The 25,176-nt window shown below is 49.9% G+C and overlaps 1 protein-coding gene across 1 annotated transcript; it reads right to left on the bottom strand.

The window, feature by feature from the left end:
* Positions 1-2,551: 2,551 nt before the first annotated feature.
* Positions 2,552-17,317, bottom strand: FOXN4 (forkhead box N4). Its single transcript, XM_062009770.1, has 9 exons — positions 17,235-17,317; positions 7,129-7,292; positions 6,236-6,351; positions 6,025-6,138; positions 5,746-5,873; positions 5,294-5,390; positions 5,005-5,212; positions 3,646-4,029; positions 2,552-2,802 (listed from the first exon to the last, which is right to left on the bottom strand). The coding sequence occupies exons 1-9, from the start codon at positions 17,315-17,317 to the stop codon at positions 2,552-2,554; spliced, it is 1,545 nt and encodes a 514-aa protein (XP_061865754.1).
* Positions 17,318-25,176: the final 7,859 nt, after the last annotated feature.

Below are 25,176 nucleotides of genomic sequence, written 5' to 3' on the forward strand. Positions count from 1 at the left end.
GACCCCCCGGACATGGCTGGGCTGGGGGGTACCACCAGGCTCTGGGGGGGATCTGTCTGCCCTGGGGCTGCAAAGGGCCTCAGGAGCTGCTTGCTGGTTTGAAAGGTGGCACAGCACTTTGCCAGGGAAGGCCACACGGGAGCCAAACCACTGCCAATAAAGTGAGCGTGGGTCTGAAGGAAGATTTCCCGACCTCTCTTTCTTTCCTTGTTGTCTAAACGTGGCAGATCTGAGCTGGGGCCGGTGCCTCTGACGCTGTGCAGCCCCCTCCCCACAGCACAGAGCAGCCCCAGGCCCCTCCTGCCACCCCCTGCCCCTAAGCCAGAGCTCTGCTCCCCACTCACATACAGGGATTTTCAGGACTTCATACAGCAAATACCCCTAAACTCTTACTCTCCTGGATGATTCAAGACGGGACAAACCCTCAACTTGGACATAGTATTGTGTCAGTAAAGGTGATGAAGTCTGGAGAAAGCTGCCCTTTTAGAGAGGAGTCTGCACCCCCTTGCAGCTGGGTGCTGTAAACGCTCTGTGCATGGGCCAGATGCTTTTCTGTCAGTGGTGGCTTGGGAACACACGTGACTGGAGCAGGGCTTGCTCCCCAGCACACAGGGACAGGGTGGCAGGAGTCCAGCACGCCTGAGCTTTGTCCATTTGTGGCCATGCATGTGCTGTGCGAAACTGTTTCCTCACAGGGTAGCAGATGCCTCAGTTCTTGTTCAGTGCTGAGCTGCTGGTGCCGTAGAGTCCCAAAGTTACTGAGGATGAAAAAGATCTTTAAGACCAAGTCCAAGCATTAACCCAGCCCTGACCCACGGCCCTCAGCCCCACAGCTACACGGCATTACACACCCCTGGATGCAGCCCTGGGGCAGGGACTCACACACCACAGAGCAGTTCTAGTGCAGCACATCCAGAATGACCCAGGCACAGCGCTAAGAAATATTTATTGAAGCAAATGAAGACACGAGAGGCCGCCAGTCCCAGCGAGGGACCGTCAATCAGGGTCACGCTTGAGCAATAAATTAGAGCCCTTCTGGGAGAGGTGGAGGTTGGCTCACCCCTGCTCTTCACAGCACTGATTTGCCAGCAAGAAGCTGCCCCACAGCGGTGGCCCCAGCACCCTGTGCCCTCCAGGCTCTTGGTACAGAGGAGCCCGTGAGCACACGGACACGACACCGGGACCGACAGACCGGGAAACACACAGGGGCAGAGAAGACACCAGGTATAAATATTACTTCATGGTCACAGAGGTGTAAGTAAACTAAATGCTAAATGCCAGCAGTCTGCTTTTCCCCTGTTCTCAGGTGTTCCATCACCTCTTCCACAACTGCTCCCAAGGATAAAGCGGGGTTTGAGACCTGGAAGGACAGGAGGAGCAGCCCCTGTGTGCTGCACTCACAATGTTCAGTCGCAGTATTTGGCCTCTCAACAGTTGGGGTGGGCTGGTGGTTTTTCTTTTTATACAAACTGTGAGTTTCACGGTATCAAAAGTGCTTATTTAAAACAAAGGTAGTGTCACAGCAGTGACATTTCTGGTGGTGAGTAAGTTAGTGGCTGCAAAAGGGGTTCCTGCAGCAGTCAGAAGACGGCCAGTGCTCAGTTGACATCGTTTCCTTTACCTTCATCACAATAAATATAAATAAATTTACAGATGGTGACACTGCCTAGCACGAGAACAGCCAGAAGCACAAGACACAGGACTATAAACAAATCTACTCTTCTTTAGAAACAAAAAAGATTCCTAAAAGTAGGCAAAGCCCTAAACTCTTCTACCCCGTGATCAGTTTAACGCCAGCGGTGCCGCTTCCTCTGTGGTGGGGTGAGGACTTGGGTTTTAAACCCAGGTGTAACAGTTGGCTGCTATGGGTTGGATTTTTCATCTTTAATATTTTCCCTCCTTCTTTTTTCCCCTCCCTCATAACAATAAATTAACAAGAGTTACATCAGGGAAGTGTTAGTGGTGCACCTGTCTCCAGAAACCCGGCGGGCTCTGTGTTCAACAGCGAGAGTTACTTGGCACGTGCAGAAGGAAAGGTCTCTGTGGTCTCTGATCAGCCCTTTTGGACTCCAAGGTGGTGCTGAGCAGCCCAGTGTCTCGTGTTGGCTCCTGGGTCGGTGGTGACCAAACAACCTCTGCACGTAAGTCCAGGTCAGCGTCGACTAAACTCACCCACCGTAATTTGTAGCTCAGTGAAAGTTCCTGCTGGCTGATGCCTCCCAGGTCCTTCTGGAGAGCTCACCAGTCCTGCAACACCAGTGTCTGTGCTCCCTCCTCAATCTTGCCACGGGTGAAAGTGGTTCTAGTAGTAGTCTGACTTATTTGGGCGTCACAGGCCGTGTCTCAGTAAACAGGCACCAGGTTCCCAGTGTCTGCAGGAGCTCCTTTCCTTGTAACCTGATGGAGGTGAACCTGCTTCAGCAGGGGCTGGACTGGCTGATCTCCAGAGGTCCCTTCCAGCCCCCACCACTCAGGGATTCTGTGGTTCTGTTGCTTTCAGGTTGGACTGTAAGGGTGGAGAGAGCCAAAGGTCCGTGGGACAGCAGAGGCCTCAGAGCAGAGCGATGGGTTTGTTGCCCTGAGGGTTCATGTACTGAGCTGCTGCCACGTTGTCCAGCGTGGTGTAGGTGGTGTAAAGGCCGGTGACCTGCACGTCTGAGAAGGAGTGATCACTGCCACTGGACACGGGGGTGAGGCCAGGGGTGCCCAGGTCACAGTCTGAGAGGTGCAGGGGAGAGTTGCTGAAGGCACCCAAGGTGTCGAGGCTGAAACTGTCATCTTTTATTTCCTCCCATATGTTACCTTGAAAAGATTCAGTTCTGGTCACAGCCCCAGGCTGGTGCTGTGGCCAGGGGCCAGGCCATGACTACAGGGCTTTCCCTGCTGCTCAGGACCAGTGCTGCTTGTGGATGCTGCCAGTTGTAGCCCAAAGGCAGCAACTGTGTCTGTTCCCCCCCATTTCTCTGGTTCTTTTCAGGGCAGCATCTCCCTACCATCTGCTAAACAGAAACCCAGGGGCCATGCCAGGCATCAGCAAGAGCCAGGGACGTTCTTGCACAGACTGGGCAGCTGCCTGGACATCCCTGTCTCCAGCCACTGCAGTGTCTGTGCCTGAACCACACAGGCACTTTGCTCCCACACTGAGCAGAAATGCCAGGGAATCACAGGATCATTTGGGTTGGCAATGCCCTTGAAGCTGCTGCAGTCCCAGCCCTCCCCTCACCCTGCCCAGCCAGCACTGACCCACAGCCCTCAGCACCTCAGCTCCACAGCTTTGGGATCCCTCCAGGGCTGGGCACTCCCCCAGCTCCCTGGGCAGCCGGGCACAGGGGCTGACACCCCTCTCAGGGAAACAGTTCTGCCTCAGCTCCAACCCAAACTGACCCCCAGCTCCCTGCAGCCTCCTGTCAGGGAGTGTCAGAGAGTGCTGCTGCCTCCCTTCAGCCTCCTCTTCTCCAGGTTCAACACCCCCATTCCCTCAGCCCCTCCCCAGCACCCTTGTGCTCCAGCCCCTTCCCCAGCTCCAGTGATGCTCCAGGCAGTCACACTGCAGCAGCCAACACCCAGCCCAGCCACATCCCACCCAGAGTCACCCCAGCAACCACACAAACCGTGCCCTCCCCTCCCTCAGCTTCTGTCCCGTACCTTGCAAGGCAAAATCCATAATGCTCGGGTCCAGAGCATCCACCTCCGTGCTCATGTCGGCCGTCATGCTGAGGAAGTCGGGGGGCAGGCGGCCCAGGGGGTGCTGGGGCAGGGGGCTGGGGCTCATGGTGGGCAGCGTGTGCAGCGGAGGCGTCTGCGCGGGTGCGGGCGAGCCGGGGGCCATGCGGGCCTGGGCCTGCAGCTGGTGGTGCAGCGGCAGCGGCTGCAGCGACAGCGTCATGACGGGCTGCGGCTGCAGCTGGGACACGGGCAGCCGGCCCTGCGCTGGGGCCAGGTGCTTCAGGGGGGGCCCCTCGGGCTCTGCCTGTTTGCCGGGCCGCCGGCAGCTCTCGGGTCTGTCGGTGATCAGCTTGTCCAGCTCCTCTGCACCGGCGAGGCCCATTCCCAAGGAAGAAAAAGAGACAGTTGAACCCATTTCTTGGGACAGAGCCTGGCCAAAGCACCTCACGAGTGAGCACAACGGCACGCTTTTAGCCATGAAACCGAACGGGCGGGGTACCAGGTGCAGCCCAGCAGGAAGGATTGACAGTGCAGAGAGGAGGAGATGCCAGAGCCTTCCCTACCCTCACCCCTCGCCCACTTCCATGGCCACCCCTAACTGAGCTAAAGAAATGATCGTGAGACTTACAGAGAGCAACCAAACCACCACTGACGGCAGCTGGCTGCAGTCGCAGAGCCAAGCACCCTCAGCACGTCTCCTGCTTGCAAAGGTACCCTGAATCCTGCTTCTATCTCAAACTGGTATTTGTGTAAGAGACTCCTGACAGCTTCAAGTGGGCTTTTTAAGCAAAGGAGAACAAAGTTTATCATTGATTGCATCTTACAGGGTTTGCAGCAGGAAGCTCCAGGTGGTTTTGCCAATATTGAGCTCCTGAAAGCTTCCCAAACGTGTGTCTTTCTGAATAAGAAGTGGAAAGTCTTAACAGAGGGAGGGTTTTGCAGAGGAGCAGGCAAAAAACCACTGTGTGACACTATAAATACAAACAGTGGAGGGAGTGGAACACTCCTTGGGTGTGTTAGAGACAATCCCTTCTGAGGCTGGGGACTGAGTTACACCGAGGGCCTCCAAAACCAGCTGCCAGCCCAGGCCCCTGCTCCTGCCGCCTGGTATCACCCTGTCACACAGCCTCGGGGTGGCAGCAAGGACTTGGCTCCCTGCAGAGCGTGGGGGACCTCAGCCTCTCAGAGGAGGTGGCCATGGCAAGGTGTGAGAGCTCTGCACCAGCCAGCTCTGCTCCACGCAGCTTCTCTCTTGAGATCCCGGCGTTCCTGGCCAAGTAGACATTTTTTCCCTCCTTACCTCTTGCACACAGAGCAGAAACACGCTCTCTGCCCTACCTGGGTTAGCCATGCTCCTGTGAATAGCAGCCAAGTCCTTCCTCTTCCACTTCTGCATCTCCTCCTCCATCTTGTCGATCTTGGCGGGGTTGAGGGCCCAGAGGCAGCCCTTGCGCGAGGTGCCGCTCAGCTTGTTCTCCACCTTCTCAAAACACTTATTGAGCGACAGGTTGTGGCGCACGGAGTTCTTCCAGCCATCGGGGGCTGTCTGCAAGGTGCAGCAGGGTGTGAGCGAAACGAGCTGTGTGTGGTGTGCTCCTTCCTCCCCCACCCCCGGGCACACACGTACCTTGAAGTAGGGGAAGTGCTCCTTCATGAAGCTGTAGATCTCACTCACGGGGAGGCTGCCTGTTTTGCTGTTCTTCAGTGCCATGGCGATCAAACAGCTACGGGACAGACACAGGGACGGACAGATGCCCTATGCTCAGCCATCATACGCCTCCTTCTGCTCTGGCAACCTCACACCCATCTCTGAGGACACGGGCAGATGGCTGATTGTGGGCTTACGGCACCCAAGTGCCCCTGTGATCCTGCACTTTACTCCTCAGCTCTTTTACCCTGATGTCCAGGAACTATGGTACTTGTTCCTTCCTGCTGCCCCTCAGAGGCAGCTCCCACAGAGCTGGGCAGAAGAGGGGCCGTTTGGTCCCTTTGAAAGGAATCCAACCCTCTCGTGCTGCCACACCTGCAGCGTTCTAGCCGTCCCCGTGGAGGCAACACCGTGTTCTGCTCCCTGCTCACCTGTACGAGTAGATGGGCTTGGGGTAGTGCTTTGGATGCAGCTCCTGGGCAGAGTGAGGAGCCAGGCGGGGCTGGGAGTAGTGTGGCTGTGTCCCATAGGATGGGTTGTAGATTGCTGCTGGGTTACACTGTGTGCAGAAGGACAAGAAGGAGAAGTTGGATGCAGAAGGTGCCTGAGCAGGTAGGTTTTGGGCTACTTTGTTGCTATTCTTTTGAAAGAGTTCTACATATAGTCTTGGCAGGTACTTCAAGACACAGAGGATGAGGAAAGAGCAGTACCTGCTGTGTGTTCTGTGCTAGGGCAAACACCTGCTGTGAGTGAGGAGGAGGAAAGAGTTGTTGCTGTGTTTGTAGAGTAGGAGATGGCTGCCCACCTACAGCATACTGGCTCATCTGCTGGGATGAACACAACACAGTGTCAGTCTCGAAATCAGCAACATCTTTTCCTAAGTAGCGTTGCAACAAAAAGCCATGGAGGCCTTGCTCTTACATTTGCCCCGTGTGTTGAAATAGAACTCAGTCCCAGGATCCCCTGTGGCAGGCTGGCCTGGACATGAATCATGGCTCCAGGAGCTCCTGCCGAGTGCATGTTGCTTGCCACGGGACCTGTTTTGGAGAAAGCAAAGGCAATGACTGCTCCCATGAAAGCACACTGCAGGGAAGAGAGCTGACACTTCGTTTTAGCAGGCGCAGTGGAAGCCAGCTGAGCTCTGGAGGGGATAATCCCCCCTCTCTCTGGCTTGCCAGCCCCAAAGAACCTGCAGCGTTTCACTGACTGGGAAGATGACATCAGCTGCTTCTAAAACTTGTTATGCAGGGAATGAAAGATGACAGATGTTGAACAGTCCACAGTGATGTTACAGACACAGTATCTTACAAAACCCCCCCATTCAGCACTGTGTGTACTCCAGGAGGATTTCTGCTGCAAAGCAGGCTCAGCAGAATGCCTGAGGGAGCAAGTGTGTTTACCTCAAGGATGTTCACAAAGGAAAGAAGGGCTTTCAGTGAGCACGTGCTGTGAATGTGGATGAAGCAAACAGGTATGGGCTAAATAGCTCTTAATTTTATCAATGTTGAAATGAGGGAGAAAGACTAATTACCTCATCTCAAAGCTGTTGAAAACCCCTGGAACACAAGGCTTAAATGCCTCAGCCCAAGTACATGCAACAACACACCAGCAACCCCACCAAGCAGAAAAGCTAATGGTGCCCCAAGATCTCTGGTGTCACTGCTAGGGCTCTCTGCCCCTTGAAATGAAGGAAAGGTGTCAGCACGAGCCTTATCAGAAGACAACTGGCTGCAGGTGTGATGCACTTAAAAGGAACCTGCTCAAATGAAAGCCAGGGGCTTAAAGAGCAGTTGTTGAGGGGCCTAACAGTTTACCTGGCTGTTGCAGCATTGTGTTCTGGGCTCCGAGGCTGAAATCCATCCTTCCACTGGCCATCTGTTGTAACCGAGGAACGTCAACGGACGTCAGCCACGACAAGGACTGTAAGTCACTGGGGAGGTCATCTTCACTCAGCTGGGAGGGGGCAGAAGCCAAGAGTCTGCAAAATAGCACAAAAGGTTGTCAGAGAGCGGAGATGCTGCTACACTGTCCCCAGTAAGAGGGGAGGTGACTGGGAAGCCAAAGCTTGTGTAGGTCAGTGGGGAAAGTGTGTTGGCTGGAATTCTGTTTGCAGAGTTCAGAGGTTCTTTAGCTTCACCACTGGTGGTTGCTGCCACCTCTCACCTAACACAGGACCCTTTCTATGATCTAAAATGTTTTGCTTAAGAAAACTTCATGTGCAGTATTTGTAGGGGAAGAAGGTGTAAGGATCCAGAAGAGAAACTGCCTAGAAACAAAGCTTCAGAGAAGCAAAGCTCAGGGTTTAACACACTCTGTGTACTCCAATACACGTGTTCTGGTTTGGTCCTGACAGGGTGTGTGGCACAGAACTGAAATGTGGGAACAGATTCAGAGCACTCAAAAATTCTCCTGTGGTCAAAGCTCCAGCTGAAGTTAATAAGAGAATAATTGCAAAAGAAGGGCTGAACTGCTGCTACTTCTGTTCATCTGTATTGCAGAAGTCACTGGTGTCTTGGAGTAAGGCAGGGATTGGAACATATCAGGAAGTTACCATTAGATACCCAGGGCAAAGCCACAGGGATTCAGGGCCAGGAAAACCTCTTCCTCTTTCAGAAGAACATAGTTTAGTTGGATGTGATTGATGTTGCTTTCAAAACAAAGGCTTTAAAGAGCTCTCTGATAGATGTGTTAAAACCAGCTGCAGGGTACCAACGTCTGTTCATTGCCAAATGATGATGCAGAAGCCTCAAATAAATCTGGTCTCTTGCTGAAGGATCTTTTATGTTTTACATGATTCTAAATCAGCTTAAAAAGGACAAGGCAGAACCCCAGTGCCTGGCTGCCCAGGAGCTCTCAGCTCCTCTATTCACCACTCCCAATAACACGTATTAAACTTCCCTGAACTATTACCTGGGAGCTCTTGAAAGCTGAATGGAGTTTATTTGTTTGTAAAAAAAGACTTTGAAAAGAGGAGAGGAAGAAAAACCCACCCCAACTCACATGACCAGGAGCCAAAAACTCCAATCCTGGCCAAAAGATCCATCTTCAAATCTCTCCCCCAGCCTACCCTGTTTTCTTCCTCCTACTGTAGTTATAGAGCAATAATTAGCATTGCCATGGTTACCACTGTTCAGTTATTTTGTGAGGCCTGGGACTTAAATACATAAAAAGACTATCAGGTGACAGCTCTCCTGGCCCAGAGATTGGCTGGATTGGAAGTAAACACGAGCATGAAATGATTTGAAAACTGGGCAGGCTCATGTTGTTTGCAACAGTTGGGCCCATTCAGGGGAAGCGCTGAGCCATTGTGCTGCCAACGACCGCTGCCCGTGGCACGTGGGGCCATTGTTTTGGAGATTCTTGCTTAATTGTTTCCCCTCCCCTCCCCCTTCCCCTCCTTTTTACAAACTTCACATTAATCTGGCTGAATGACAGGCGACACACAACACACATCCAGATGCCATCTGGCACCCCCAGGTCCCTGCCAGGCCTCGCAGACGAGTCAGCTCCCGCAACAAGCAGCGGGGTCAGCTGGGCGGCAGGGTCAGCAGCCCCTGCACACGCCTCCTGGCAGGGACTCCATCCCCCAGTGGCACCAGCATCCCCTCCCCACGGCCTCCCTGCCTGCAGCTCTGCAGGGAACAAAGGCCTCTGCTTCACACCCACCCCGAGAGCACCCAGCCCAGCGCTCCTGGCGAGACCCTGGGTACAGCTGGATGCCATCAGAAGGCTGAACCATAACTCTCATACCCTTAGTGGTGGGGGGTGGAAGGACCCTCAAAAGCTCACCCAGCCCCAACTCCTTGATAAGCAGGTTCCCTTCACCAGTGAGCATCACCCAGTGCACTCCTGATGCAGATCTGGGCTGCTCCCTCTCTCACTGACAAAGGGGGACGAGGAAGGTGACAACTGTTATGTTGGTACAGCAGTCACTCAGCTGCTGCTTAAGAGATGCAACAAGGTGCAGTGAGTAGACAAAGTGTGCAGGACAGCTCTTCCCCCAAGACAAAGATGACTGAGTAGACCAGTGTGTGAGCCAGCTCATCCTCCAACACAAAGCTGTTTCCTTCCCTTCCCCATCCCAGCATGGCATGGCTGCTTGACTTACAGTTCCCTTACAATGCCCTCTGGCTGTTCACTATATACACCTTTTATTTAGTTGTTAGAGCAACTGTTTCCATTAAAAATGGGGGGAGGGAAAAGGTGTATTTAATCAGAATAAGATATCTCACAGTTAAGGGTTATTCTTCAGGTTGTCTTCCAAGCCATTGCTGAACTTTATTGTGCTTTAAAGAAGGCAAAACTGCTTCAGGGAGGCCCATCTCTGCCTGACTGAGGTGTGTTAGATGCCCTGAGATATTCTGCAGCATAAGACTGGTTTATCTCTCAGTGCACAGGCTCAAACCTTCCAGTGTACAGGCTCAACACGTGCGCTGCTTTTAGCGAAACACCCGTGAATCAGCGTGCCCCTGGAGAGCTGTGCACAGCCATACCCAGTGTTTCCATCTCGTAGCATTCAGTCTTTCTGGCCCAAAAAGGATTGCCTGTGCCAAGGCAACTACAAATGTGTGAGCACACACTGTAATATCGAGTGTGCTTTGATTCCTTTCCCCTCCACCACCCTTTTCATCTCACGCTGGAGGGTAAACTTCAGGAGTCAGAGCCCCTGCCTTTGGATGGGTGCTCCCAGCCCCTGGCACAATGGGGCACTGTGGTAAAAGCAGCCATTTCCTTTCAATGCATGTAAATGAGATAAATAGTGATACGCTGTAATTAATGCACACTGCTGAAATTGTCCCCAGCTGCACATTCCCCAGGGCTGCCTGGTGTACACTCTGAGCTGCTGAACACCTCACATGAAGAGGTTCCAGCCACACCAACTCTGCTGTGAGCATGGTGTTAGTTTTTAAAGGTGTGGTGACATGATGCAACTCCATTTTTACCCCTCTCCCTTCAGATCTCTGCAGGCAAACACCTTTCTGTTTCTATGTGTTTCTGTCCTAGAAAGGCACCTGTACTCTTATAAATTCACATGGTGCTGAGGAGTTATGCCTCAGTTCCACTCTGGGTATCAGAGGGTTCTGACCTATGAAAAGTATACCTGTGATGGGTGGTATAGAAATGCTCAGTGGTAGCATCAGCCTTTGCTGTCTGCTCTGTCATTCATTGGTGAAGACATTTCTCTAGCCAGGGTGATGGATGCTGGCCACCAGCCAGCTTGCACACAGGCTACTTCTCCAGAATTAGGAAGAATACCCCTGGGAATGAAACTCTTCTCCAGCTCTCCCAGCACCGATCTCCAGACCTTCCTGCCTGTAGTCACAGAGCAATTGGACTCCTGCACATCTGACCAGCCTCACTAGAGCCTGTCAGCAGTGCAAAAATCTTCTGTTGGATGTACCCCAAGATATCTCTGCTTCCCCCCCCCATCAAGTCCATCCTGCTGCCACAACAGCTCACTAGATGGAACGAAATTCATTCCTGGCATAAGCTTGTGGGAATCTGCAGCTAACATCAGAGTTTAGTTTGAATCTGTCTTCATGGATCTGGCCTTATCAGCTTTCATCACGTTGAGCCCTCCTTGTGAGCTGGATCTGAGGTGGTCCATCACCACAGAAACAGCTATCAAGGTGAACTACCCACTTCTACCTTTGCAGAGGCCACAGTGAGGTAACCTTGTCGCTGGAGACTCTAGGGACTGTCTCTTTAACAGCTTCATGGAACAGTCTGCCCAACAAGTTTGTTAAGACTAAAGGAAAGCTCAGCAGTGACATAACTTAAGATATTTTATCTCCAGATAGTGTAGCCAATAACTGGGTGTTTCAGTTTCTGGTATGATGTGCAGAGTTACACATTTCTGTGCATAATGCACTGTTCTCACTTCAGAGGACTCTGCTCAGGAGCCTGTCCCTGAAAGACATAAAGCACTCAAAGTGGCTGATGTTGTAGGGCAAATCTCATGCCCCAGTGATTAGTGTGCAGAGGCAACTCAGCATTGCCCCTGTTCTAAACAAAGGCAGGCCAAAACATCACAGCTGCATTTGGCACATTCAACTTCAACCCTAGATTTAAGATGTCTCTCACTCAGTGCACAGTTTTCATCACCATTGCCAGCACTGACACCTGAGCTTGCTGCCTCTGCTGAAGTAACAGAACTGTTCAGCACGTGGGAGCAATCAGGGCTGATAGAGTCTTAATTAGCCATTAGCAATGCTTTACCCCATGTGAGTGACAACTGAGCAGGAAGAGCCCTAAGAAAAACCTCTCCTTGAAGTGGAGATGAAAACCTGTTTTCTTTTGTCTGGGATTACCTTATGTGCTCAGAACAAGCATGGTGATTTCTCATGCCTAAAACAACACAAGGGAAATGTTTGTTCTGTGACTCTTCAGCTGTCTCCATGGTGAGAAGTATTCTCTGTTTTACTGAAGGAGTCAACTTCTCCATCTCCTTTTGCACCTGCTCTGCTCCTTCCCTCCATGTACTTCTCATCTCCTTCCCTTGCAGGTGCATTTCCCCAGAGCAGGTTCTATTTTCCATTCTCCCAAACCTCTGCCTGCTCCCCTTTTCTACCCCACATCCTCTCCTTCCTCAGCCAGCACTGCTGCTTTTGCTCTGCAACTCCTCTTTGCCTCTTGAAGGCACACCACCCATGCAGTCCCAAGCCACCAGCCTGCCTTTCTCCTCCCTGCCTTTGAGTAAGGGTCGTAAATTATTAATTTACAACAACTCAGCTTATTAAGCTCTTTGAGTAAGGGTTTGCTTTGCTGGAAATAAGAACAGAAATGAGGCAGCTTTCCAGGAACCACCAGAAAAGTCCCCCCTTCAGCTGCAGATCAAGAAACTTTGGATTATAGGAACCAAAACTAGTGAGGAGAAAGCAAAGAGTATGATTACCCTGTCAGGTGTTGCTGCTCTCCTTTTCTTACACCATGGTTCAGAAGAGAAGAGGACTCTCCAAAAACCTCCTGTAAGGTACTTGGTGCTAACAGAACAGGCTGTGGATGTGCTCCTGGCGACTTTTATACGTTTCAGCTCTGAGTTTCACAACTCCTCATTACATCATTTTGGTAGGAGATGAAGAGAAACTGAATTACCAGAGACCTATGTGACTTGCTTAAGCCCAAGAGGAAGTCAGCAGCAGTGTCAGCACTGAACTCCCAGCCTCTTGCTCGTGGCTCTGCCTTACCCACAGAGCCATCCCGAGATTCACGTTTGCCAGATGCAGACAGTATCTACTCTGCAACCTGCTTTGTTAAAACAAAGCCCAGACCTGTGGCTAATGTCAACATAAGCTGCTTCTCCATGCAAAAGTGTGCAGAGTGCTTGGCACAGGAATGTTTGCTGTAAAAGTCGGTGTCACACTCTACCTGCAAAGCTCTTTTCCCCTTTAACATCGTTTCAGCTGCTGTTTATTAGCACTGAACTGATTTACTTGCCTGGGATCTAGCATAGTTATTTACTCCACTGTAAAGGCACTACAAACCACACTGTCTTTTGCCCTATTGTAAGAACTCATCTCCTTTGCATCAGTTGCCACTGTGATCCTGCAGCAATCCTGCTTTCTGCACTTAATGGGGTGCAAAGAGCATCTGAGAGCTCACAGGAGCACTGGAAAAGTCCAGACTCCTTTCTCTGCCCCCTTGTTTTGCACAGGAGGTCAGAAACTGTTTATGAGGTGGGATTTGAACTCTGTTCTGGATTCAGTGTAGGCAGATGAGCCCCAGAAGCCCGCAAGGTATTGCCTGGGTACAAACCAGCCCTTCCCACCTCTGCCTGGAACTGCAAACCCATTTGAGGAGCAAGAGCCACAATTTCTTTATTAATACAGATTAGCACATTTCAGGAACTGCATAGGAAACAGTTGAGCTAATCCACTTAAATCAATCCACAGTGGCCTGAGTTTGACTGATTCCTAGGAGGTTTCTCACATTTTTCTGAAAGGATGGAGCAACTACTGTGATGGAATTCCTCCGACACATCGAGTCATTATCTCACTCCCTGTCAGACACACATGGTGTCAAGGGAATGGACACTGACATTTTCTTCAGGAACAATTATGGTTTCGTTAGTTATGCATTTGTAACCTTTTGTCTGCAGAAATTTCCTTCGTGCACACTCCCAGGCTCCAGCCACCCATCCCCAGTGGGGACTGTCAGGAGTCCTGAGCTGTAGCTTGCTCTCAAGATACCAAAGTGCAAGACCAGATGTGAGAGTACCACTTGGGAGAGCTAAAATGTACCATGTGCCATAAAGGTAGAGGCTTCCCACTTTTTTCACCCCTGTGATGCAGTGACATCCAGACTGTGTGGAGTGCAGCAGTTGCATGTTGAAGTGTCTCTGCTTCTTACTGTGATTTTATACTCAGCAGTGCTGGCATAAAGTAATTATCACAATGAAAAACTTCATCAGAATATCTACTGAGCCAATGAATAAAGACCAATTTTGTGAGGACCAAAGGCACAATTAAAATGGGGTGAAAAGGGATATCATCTACTAATATGCTGAATGATTAACAACTCAGTAACAACTTTTCATCAGAAAGATATCTCTGTAAAACTGAATTCCTGTTTGACATGTATAGAAAACGCATTGCAACAGCTCCAGCACACTGCCTAAGGCTCTGTCAACTGGAAACACACAGTGAGATCAAAAAAGCCAGAAGCATGGTCCTTACAGAAAACAAGGACCTTTGTTTGCTGCAGAACATGAAGTTAATCAGTCTTGTTGGCCTAGGGTTAGCTTTACATCTCAAGTAGGGTTATTTCTGCAAATAGAATCCTGTACTTTAGCTATTTCTTTCAAAATACAGGTGTCACTTTGGTACCCAGAGTGATGACTTTATCCCTTAAACTTGGATTTTCACATATGCCAAATAACCCACAGCAAGTTACTCTGCCTCCCTTCCAATGGCTTCCTTTTCATATCATGATTTATTACATGACATGTAATAAACCACATGATGCTTATGATATGCAATAACCCACTGGGCACATAACTGCACCTAGTTTGGGAATGGGATAATCCATGAGGAAAAGAACCACACTGCTGCATTTGGAAACCAGGAACGTTGAATTAGGATAGTACTGAGTCTACTTTGGGAGAGAACTTACAGGTCTGCAAGTGCTTTTGCAGTTTAGTCCAGGCCCACCTTAGCCTCGCATCTGCATCCCTGGGGCTTCTGCTGCTTGAGCCCTTCCTGTTAAATGTCACACTGCACTTGAGTACAGCACAGTAGATCTTTCACTTCTCTTGCACTGGTTGTGTATGTTTAATCAAATTAGACTGCAAAAAGGATAGATTACTGATTTCAAGGAAAAGAGCTGCTTGAAGACCGCAGCATTCATGAGCTGAGGAGCTTTGTTTCTTAGAGACCAGCTCCAAGCTCACTGAAGCCCATGGAAGCTCTCCATTGCTTTAGTAGCCTTTGAGTTGGCTTCTATAATTTGTCATAATTTCCATAGCTTTGTGCTGAAATAACCCCAGCTGCATCACTGCATGGTAGACTTGTCATCTGACTGCTCCTTTGGTTTAAATATCAAGATATTTACACTAAACCATAATGTTAGTTTACCCATTATAAGTAAAAAGAATTAAAGGTTCAAAGAGTCAGAGTTGCAATCCTCTGCTTTTATTCCCTGAAATGCAAAATTAACTCATTAGAAATGTTTGCCTCTACTACAGTTAGGAAAATATTGAGGGGAGTGGGATTTCATTTGGGAGAGTGAGAGGCATCTGCTAACATGAAGCACTAGTTTGGGTTGGTAGCCAGGCAGTGACAGCACCACAAAGACATAGGCAGCAGAGGAGATACAATGTCCCTTAACCATTCTGGGACAGAGTGATGTTTTATACCCCACAGCTGTGTTGGTGGGAAAGATATTTGTCCAAAAGCATTTTACTGCTGTGCAAATAGTCCCTGGACTTTGCACAGCAGCATAACCCTCATCCCTTACTCTGTGCTACCTCAGCTTTACTACAGACTCTTTTGATCCAGAGAATTCAAAATCCTGCTAAAATCAGCATTTTTTTTTCCACCTTGTCCATTTAAAAAGGGAAGGAAGGGAAAAAAATGCCATTGTTTCCAACTGTAAGCAGAAGCTGCATGCAAACTGGCATTTGCTGGTTTGATCCCTTGCTTACACGCCCACACGCTCCCTCCCTTTTCAGTGCTTCCTCCCGCACACTCGCAGGGAAGCCTGGGCTCCTCCAAGTCCAACTGTCCCATTGAAAGATTCCAAGTGAGACAGAAGAGTATTCTCAGCACAGCCCCAGCCTCCCACTCACTAATTGGAGGCCATTCCCCATTTTGTGGAGCCTTGATGCTCCCCCATGGAGAACTCGGGACTGTGGGTTCCAGTCTTGGACTGTGGTGACAGCAGGAGAGTAAACAGAGCTGATAGAATTTGACAGGTCTATTCTTTTCTTAAAATCATTCAGTCTAAAAGATTTTCTTTTACATAATCCAAAGTGTTTTCTCATGAAGTGGGACAAATACTGCTCTGCATTTATGGTGCAGTTCAGATTTTATGCATTTTTATCAGAATTTGCCACTATTAAATGAGGTCAGATAATTCATTTTGAAGCTGCATTGAGGAAATTTCGAGTGGGTGAAAGACTTTAGAGAACTGGGATCTCAGAGTTCAGGATGTTTAAGGGAGAATTGAAAGTAGTTTTTAAAAGCAGGTGACTCCTGAATAAAAGAAGAAAATCTTACAATTCCTTTACTGGCAGTAAGAGAAATCCTGTCCTCCTCCTCCCAAAAAGAGTCGGTTTTCTGCAGCTATGAGTTAAAGAATAGTTCTGTCCATAAAAAGGGTCTTTGTTCAGGTGGTATGTTCCTCAGGGCACTGAAGATACAGACTTAAATATGAGTCCCCAGAAGCCTCTCTCATGTACACCCCTCATTAAATGCTGAATCACTCATGTACAAATATTCACACAGCCGACAAAAATGCCCAGAGGGAACAGTGTTTTAGTAAACAGCAAAACACAGCTCCACAAACCTTTTTCCACAGTGGCTTCAGAGAGTATAACAAATCACTTGTTGAGCTGCAAGAGGCTGCAGCGCAGTGTTTGCATTTTGAACAGAGGCTGATAGAAGAATACCTGCAGCTGACCGCTTTTAGCCCTAGACCTGGGTGAAAACCCCTTTGGCAGGGAGGAAGGCCATGGCCTTTCCCTCCTCATTTTAAAACAAGAATATAATTTGGGATCTTCTTTTTTTCCTGTGAGAACTGGATCATGTTCTGCTGCTCTGTATTTCTTGGAGCTTTGCATCATGTGACAAGATGTAACCTAACATAACCCAGTGCACTGTAACTCGTGCAGAACTAGCCCATGGCTTCTAACAACACTTCTAAATGATGAATGGATATGTGGTGGTACAGGTAAATTATCAAAGGCTTTTGACAGACCCAGGTGTATTCCCACCAATATTAGAAGACCTCTGATACATCAGGGCTTTGGAGTACCACACAGGCATTTGTTCTAATGAAAAGCTCTTCCAGTGCCTGTTGCACTTGCTGTGGTCTTTCCATGGCAGCTCCACAACAATGCAAAATGTGATCTGAAGGGCAAATCCTCTAACAATTATTATTTAACAAGACTATCCTTCCCTGGCAACACTCTTACAGGAGACAGAGTTTACTGGAAGGTGAGCCCCAGGCTTTGAAGGTGTATTCACCAAACACAGTTTAGTCTCAAAATGCCTTAAACAGGAACGTTTCAAAATAAGTAATGTATTGTAAGCGGTCACCAGCTTGGAATTCTAGTTGAGAGTGGAGAAATTATGCAGAGAGCTTAAAAAGAAGAGAAAATAAGAAGTTGGTATGCTAAAGTTTTTAGGAACTATGAGGAAACATCATCAGTTAGAGGCTGTGACAGTGCAGCGCGTACTTTTGAAACGGAGAGACGCCTCACCTGTACTCCTGGGAAGGGTGGTGATTCTGCCCTGAATTCCTAACGATTCCTGACATTATGGCCGGGATATCGCTTTCTATCATGTCCTCGGCGCGGGAGCCGGCGCGGGAGCCGCGGGGCGGGCGGCAGTAGCTATCCAGCACTTCAGCAGCGGCCCGCCCGCCGCCGCCACCCGCACCGCGCAGCGCTGCAGCTCCGGGCGCGCTCAGGCTGTCCTTGGGACACGGACGGTGGTTTTGTAGGGAGAAAAAAAATGCAAAGACAAAAAAAAAGGAGGGGGAAGAAAAAAAAGGTGAGAATGGGAAGGTCGCCCCTGAGCGTCCCCGGGCAGGGCGATGGCAGGCGGCTGCGGTACCGCCAGAGCCAGGCTCAGCCAGGGAACGCCGCCGTCCAAAAACCCCACCAAAGCATCCCGTGTGGCGTTTAGGAAAAGCAAACACGGGCTAAGTGTGCCCAGGGCAGAGGGGAGCCCGTGGGACGCGAGCCCCGGCGCCCGCGGAGCTGCCCGAGAGCTTCCCCCGGGCAGCCAGGGCCGGGTCCCCGCGTCCCGCCGCCCCGACACCCCGCACCCGGCCTGCCCTCAGCCTCCCGGACCAGCGCAGCTTTGCTTCTTCCACAAACCTGGCGGGCCGGGGCCCGGCCGGAGCTCCGCGGGCTGCGGCCCGGCGCGGCGGGGCCTCCCTCTGAGGGGAGCTTGGGGAGGAGGGGGGGTCGGAGCTGGCCCTGAGGGGGGCTGGAGCCGGCGGCGGCTCGGAGCCGCGGCGAGTCGGCAGCGGGGCCGGGCTCCAGCCCGTTTTTAAATTTCCCTCTCAGGAGCTGTCCAGCCTGGAGCATGCGCGGCCGGGGCCGCCGCGGGGTCAGCGCCGGGGCAGGGCCGCCCGAGCGCCGCGTTTCCCGGCAGCCGCCGTAGCCCCCCAGGCCCGCCCCGCCGGCGCCCGGGGGACCTGGCCGTGGGGAGGGCGGACGGGCTGCACCGGGGAGCTCGGGGGGAGGTGGGGGGGAGAGGAACACCCCCCTTTCCCCAGCCCCCAACCCCACTTGTTGCAGCTTTCCAGAGAGACGGGAAGGGGGAGGTGAGGGGAACCCACCCAGCGCGCTCCAACGGGCAGCGGCGGGATGAGCGGGACAGGGAATAAACGTGTGAGGGACAGCGCGGGCCAGGGGCTGCCCTGAGAGCAGCGCGGAGAGCCCGCCGGAGCCTGCGCCGGGTGCCGCTGCTCGCAGAGCCCGCTGCCCCGCTCGGCTGCGGCGGGAAGCGGCGGAGGGGCAGCGCCCGGGCTCGCCTCTCCCCGCCCGCGGCCGGCCCTCGCCTTCCCCGCCGCTGGGCCCGCCGCGCCGCGCCCGGCCTCCCCCCGCCCGCCCCTCCGCGGGAACGTGCCCGCGAGCGGCCGGCAGCTCGCCCTCAGGCGGGCCCGGCGGCGGGCAGCGCCCGGGGCTTGGGCCGTCCCGCCCTTCCCTTCGGAGCTGAGGGGCTGCGGCTGCCGCGGGAGAAGGGGCTCATGGAGAGGGGCTGCTCGCCCCGCGGGTCTCCATGGGGGAGGCGAGAGGGGTTCCCGGTGCTGCGGTGGGCAGAGGCGCGGGGGAAGCGCTGCCCTCCCGGGCAGGAAGGCACTGGGTGGTCTGGAGATGAGGCCAAGGATGCTGCCAGGTGTGAGCATCTTCGTTTGACTAATATATGAAAGGTAAATTGGAAACTGAGGAATTCATTCCAAACCATCCTTTAACTTCCTCGTTCACTAGAAGCTTGTTATGTGTGGTGCACCCATCAGGCAGTGAGATCTGGCTCAGTAAAGGCGGGAGACAGCATCACCTCAGAGACATGGGGGTGAAACAGCTGAAACAAGGTAAAACCCTGGGCCACAGGAGGAACAGCTGCAGAAACTTGGCCTGGATGTGCTGGGTCTTAAGACCAGCATCAAAACAGGTACCAATCTTACTTGTCATGAAAGGTGGCCTTTATGTAGAAGCAGTTTGAAATAAGGGATGAAACCAGGTCGTTGGGACTCTGCAGAGCAAAGCACAAATGTGGGAATGCTTTAAATACACTTGCAGAAGACTCACGAGGCATTTGTCTCCTTGAGCTTGACAGTTTATCACACAGTACAGGGGGAATGAAACATGAGGACAGGGGAGATCTTTTCTTCTGCGCTTAACGAGAATCTGTTCGCTTTGGTGAGCATCAAATCTCCTTCTGTTAATGACTGTCAATAGAAATGGAGAGTGGTCAATACCTCTCAGTATTGACCAGGCACATCTGGGGCACTGAGAAGCAGAATGAAAGAAGTCACAGTACTCCTGGAGCCTAAGGTGAAGAGTTGGAACTGTTGCAAGTGTTCCCTTAATTACAGTGGTATGTGCTGGTTTTGTCATTTCTCACGAGGTCACCGTGCAGTCGTTACACACTTACCTTGTCACTTAAAAATCCCTCTTTCTCAGAGTGCATTCCTGGAGCTTAATATTTGCAGGAGGCACACAGATAAAACACGCCGTTTCTTTTAGGCTTCCCTGGAATCTGCTCAAGCCTTTGTGTTGGAGCTTTTCGCTTGATTGGTTTCCTTGTAGCAATACATTCAGTGCAGGGGTTCGTTTCTCTCATTCAGGTGATTTGCATACCTCCTGCTTGGAAGGGGCAGATTATAACAGGTGAGGAGTGGAAGGGTGGCTTATACCCGTCTTGCTCACTAGGGGAGCTTAAACTGAAATGTGAAGGGATAAAGAGCTTAGCTCTCCCAAACACTTAGCAGAGGATGGAGCAAGTTGCAACAAGGAAAGTTCTAGTTAATGTTATGAAGAAAGTTTGCATGCTGAGGGCCACAGAGGGATGGTGAGTCCCTGCCCTTTGAGAGACTCAGAATTGGACTGGACAGAGCTCAGAGCAAATGGATCTGCTTCGAGCAGAGACCTCCAGAGTTCCCTCCCAACCTAAATCCCTCTGTGACTCCAGAGCTCTGGCTGGTAGTACTGCTGGGGAGACACACGGGAACACTCGCAGCCTGGGGTTGTGACTGTTCAGCAGAGCTGGTGGTGGAGTCTGCAGTCACCAGCTACAGCTCTTAAAATTACCAGCTTTAAAAGCAGAGTTTCCTCAATAAGCAGCTGGCCCTCGAAGTTCCTGTGCGTGTTTTTGCTGTCCCTTTCATCTGGTTTATCAGAAGTGCTTTCACTGTGCTGTGTTGTGTCCTTCAGATCGAAGTTTGAATGCAGGCAAACTGCCATTTGAGGATTGAATTAGGAGAGATTGCCTGTTGCCATTTTCCCCTTGTTTTAGGTGTTTTCTCACCAGTTAATGTGAGACATTACACTGTCCAAGAGAAAAGCACAGCAAGGAACACTGATGTCTACTCTTACATTAACTGGGCTCCTTTGCTTAATTTAAAACTTAGAGAATACAAGATGCAGACAACTGATGTTTTCATTTATAGTCTTGTCTAAGTTGAGGCAGGTTCACCTGGCACAAGTTACTTTTACACTGAATATTAGCAGAAAAATGTGTATTGGGTATTTCTGTTTATCCCATGTCTAAGTTATTCTGTGGCTTGTATAACCACATGCAGCCTTTGAGACAACATAATGCTCAGCAATTCAATTCTTCCTTTCTTTGGAGTAACTAGCGAGTAGCAAATAGATAATGCAGTAAAACAACAGAGACTAGAGAGGGATTTGCTTTGTAAAGACATTGACTTTCTTGTGAGTGAGAGTTTCTGCTAAAATGATCTGGAATTTCTGTAGACCATCATTTTAAACTGCAGCAGCTTCCTTTTGGTGATGAACTGGATTCATTTGCTACCAGCTGAGGTCATCATAAAACAAGTTTATGTGCTCTAGGAGACAAGGCAAAACAAAGCAGGGGAGAGATGAGGAAGCCTCACAAGCAGAGGTTTGTGAGAGCTCTGTGAAGGCTTTGATGACATGTGTGTTCCATCTGGTCAGGCTGTAAAATCAAAATACTTCCCCCACCTCAGACCAGTCTGGGCTGGGACTCCCAGCTTCTGTGTTGAACCCCACACAGCTAAAAAGCAGCTTCTGGTTACTCGTCACCTTTTTTTGTAAAGGGACATTCCTGTGTCCCAACCTTCATTCTTCTTACTCCTCTCTTGGTGTGTTTTTGTCCTTCTTTGGCTGAGTATCTAAAATGTGTGGGGAAAATGGTGATGTGAATTAAGGTCAGTGCCCTCTGTACTGAAACAGGGTGCTCCTGAAAGTGGTTAGTTCTTCTTAAAGAGGAATCATTTCCTTGCACGCTCCAAGCCAGCTTTGTTTTATGTGAAAGAGCGGATTCTTTAGCTCCTCCTTTATTTACCCAGTGCCTTTAAAATTCACCCCTCCATCCCCCTCAGTACAGCAGTGACATTCTCTCTTTACTTTCTAAAATGCAACTTCATCATAACTCTCAGTCCCTGAACAAAGTGGGAAGAACATTATACCTCGTGCCCTTACCAGGGCGCCTGTTCTGAGGTTGTGTTTGTGTCCTTTCCCTCAGAAATATAAAGCAGCTCTTTCAGTTACCCAGAGGTTCTCCTCCCGAGACGTGTGCATTCAGATCTGAATGAAACTGAAGTGCAAGTGGATTCCCTACAAGCCATTTGAAATACAGGAAACTTTCCAAGCTTCCTTCTTTTATCCCAATGCCAAAGCAGCGACCGTTTGGGTTTTATGTTACAATACTGTATCGTAACAAATTACACTTAAAAATCATTTGGTGTGAAATTGCAGATTAATCCCACAGGGATGGGCTTTTAGCACTCGTCTGACCACTTGGGAGCCCACAGATGGTGAATCTGAGTGTCACAAAAGGCACAATCACTGATTACATGCATGGATGTAACGGACAAAAAGACCTTCCTCATGGCTAAGGTAAGGGAAAGACACCAGAGTCCTAGTGCCTGGTTTGTTCAGGAAAAGCCACACTTTAAAATGCCTTTGCTGTGGGGAAGTTTCACAGTGTGGATCACAGGCAGGGAAACCTGCTTTCTGCTCCTTTTTTTACTTTCTAAGGTGATCCCTACTTTTCTGTCATTGTTGGTTTGGTTTGTTGCATCTTTAGAACACAAACAAGTGTGATTCCTTTAGAAGGAGTTTGGCAGCATCTGTCACTGTCCTCGTTACTAAAGCTTATGCCTGCTTGTTCCCCATTCAGCAGGGAGGATGTTCTCTTACCCTGTGTGAAGTGCTGGTAGTCTGACCCATTAGAAGTATTTCTTCATCCTTACAAAGAGTGCCCTGTATTGCCATGAAGTCAGAACTGACATCTGACCTGCTCATGGATTTTAATGTAAAGCTATTAAATACTTGGAAACAAAATCCATCCTACTGTGCACTCCATCATAGTGTGGCTGGGTTCATCAGGGTAAGGTGTGTGCCATCTGAAGGAGAAGCTTCTTTGCTAGGATCCCAGCTTAACTCTTCTGTGGGTTAAGATGTAGTTTGTAGAATGCAAATGTCACTCAGTGATTTTGGAGTTTAGAACAACAACAGTAGTTGGGGGCAGCTGCTCTGTGTGCCTCAGCTGCTCTCACTATACCTACATGTGTCTTAGAATTTCCCTGAAGTACTAAAGAAAGCTTTGATTTGCTATACCATCTCTTCTGAGGCTGAAACCATCTCACTGCTGTACATCTTCAGAGTGCCTGGGGAATTAGGCCTGGGGCTCCTAAATGCCCCTGTGAGAGAAATGACACGGGGTCATCATGCTGTGCACTTGAAGAGCTGCAGGAGCCACAAAACCAGACACACTAGGACACAGAGACCCTGGCAATGTGTTTATAGTTTAGCCTCTTAATCCTCAGCATAGCACAGTTTTATCTGTGTGAGTGGACTATGAGGGTATTTTGCCTTGATACATGTCTATTTTAGAGGCAGAACGTGGCTTGTAGATGGTGTAATTGTTCAGTGCACTGGCTATTATACAGCATCTTATGAAGCAAGTGTTGTGACAAGACAATTCTGGTTGGCTGGCATGTTTCCCACCCCTTCAATGTCCAATGTAATTGCTCTTATCACAGGCTGTTAGCAAATTTGAATCCTGGAAATTTAATTACAGAGAAAGGGAGCTCTGAGAAATGTAGCTTTAGTGGATTTTTACGTAGCCCCCAGCAAAGTGGTGACTTGCAGAAGTACAGTGCCTCATACAAGATTGTGGAAATGAGAAGAATGGGAACTGGAGCTAAAACTGCTTCCTTGAACCATTCTGTTGCCTGTAGATGTGGTGCTGTGTGTGACAATTAGTGTGTGCAGGAGGAAATCATCCCCTTCTGATAACATGTAGGTGTAAAAGGTTGGAATAAAACCTGTCATCCTGAATTTTGATTGCCCTAAATTTAGACAGTGAGGTCAGAGCAAACCCTTGTACTCTGTAAGCGTGGCACTTGTGCTTTTATTTGGCATTCTGGTGATAGAATGTGGGCTGATAGATATCAATTACAGTCTACTTTGTCACAGAAAGAGATGAGTTCAGCTGCAGGCCATGCTGCAGAGAAAAATCATCAGTTCTGATCTCTCTGTTGCTCTCTTGCAGACTGTGGTTCATTCCCAGCTGAAGCACACTGCAGAGAGTCGTGTGTAGGTCTCACCTGTCTCTTCACCATAGTAATGAGCTTTTCCTACAGTAATATTCCTGCTTGTTTTCAGCACACCTCCATGGATTGTGTTGTACTGATTGCTTTTATCCATACCTGTGCTCATAGAAACTTCTTCCTTTGTGTAGGTGAAAAGTTAGAAAGAAAAAGGAAAACTTGGCAGCTACCAGCTCTGGGTAAGCATACAGCTTTTGTCATTGAAGCAGTGGATGTTGACTACATAAGTACTCTGGGAACCTCATCTCTGAGGGGCCTCAGTTGGAGACACAGCTGAATCTTCAGCCCTTGAGAGACTAAATCAGTTGCTTCACACAGTGTTGGACACCTGGAACGTAGCTGGTGAGCATGAGAGGGGCCTCAGTCTGGTCCACCTTGCTTCTTCCTTTCAGTAATTGGAAGACACTACAGTACAGACATGCTGTTTCATCAGATTTTGGACTATGAGACTTAAAACTAACATTTTCAAAAGCATGTCATGGTTTGAAAGAATGGTCAATTAACCTTGGGTTTCCTGTGGGGAACCCTGCAAAGACCTGTCAACAGTTCAGTTGGGAGAGATTTGTCCAGTGACCTCCAAGGCCACGAGGTTCACAAATGCATGTAGCAGTGTCATCATAGATTTGTTTCCTGGGTTACTATCAGAAGAGAAGAAACCATTTGTTTGGCAGTTTCTGCTACAGTATGTAGGTGATCAGCTGAAGGGTGAGAAGTGCCCCAGTCCTGTGATGTGCTCTGGTACAGCCTGTTCGAAACTGGAACCATTCAACAGGGAAAAGAATATCTCTGGCATCTCCAAGATGAATGGTGTGTGTGTGTGTGTCCCTTCCATCTTTTCTTTTTTTGAGATGAGGCCAGGGGGGTGGAATTCATTGGCTTCCTGCTGAGCTTCTTTGTGTTTTGAACTCTTCGAATGTCAGCGTAAGATAAATGTCTGATTATCCTGGTGGTGACAGTCTTCAGATTGAAGTGAGAGCAGCATCTCACTTTTTATTCCAAATGAAGGGCATTCTGGGGAGCAGCAGAAGGCAGTTCAGGAGATGCATCTGCTGAAGGAAGGCAGGTGTAGCCATTCTGAGCCCTTTGAGAAAGATGATGCCGTCAAGCTACAGTGACTGCGAAGAAACCAAAGGTCTAGTTCTCCCATGGAAGCCAGAATCTGTGGCTTCAGGAGAGAGGCAGAACCAGCCATAAATAAAACTATCTTCCATGTAGGTTTTGATGCATTGTAGCACCATTTCCCAAGCTGCACAGAGAAGTGAGTTTTACCTTTTTCTTTTCCTCAGCATCAGAATGTTATCCCTGGCCAAGCTGGCAAATGGAAGCTCAAGATATTCCTCCTTGGCTTTAGTGGCTGCCAGTTGTGTGGA

This window comes from Colius striatus, chromosome 17 (genome assembly GCF_028858725.1).
Source record: "Colius striatus isolate bColStr4 chromosome 17, bColStr4.1.hap1, whole genome shotgun sequence".
In the NCBI taxonomy this organism is placed as follows: domain Eukaryota; kingdom Metazoa; phylum Chordata; class Aves; order Coliiformes; family Coliidae; genus Colius; species Colius striatus.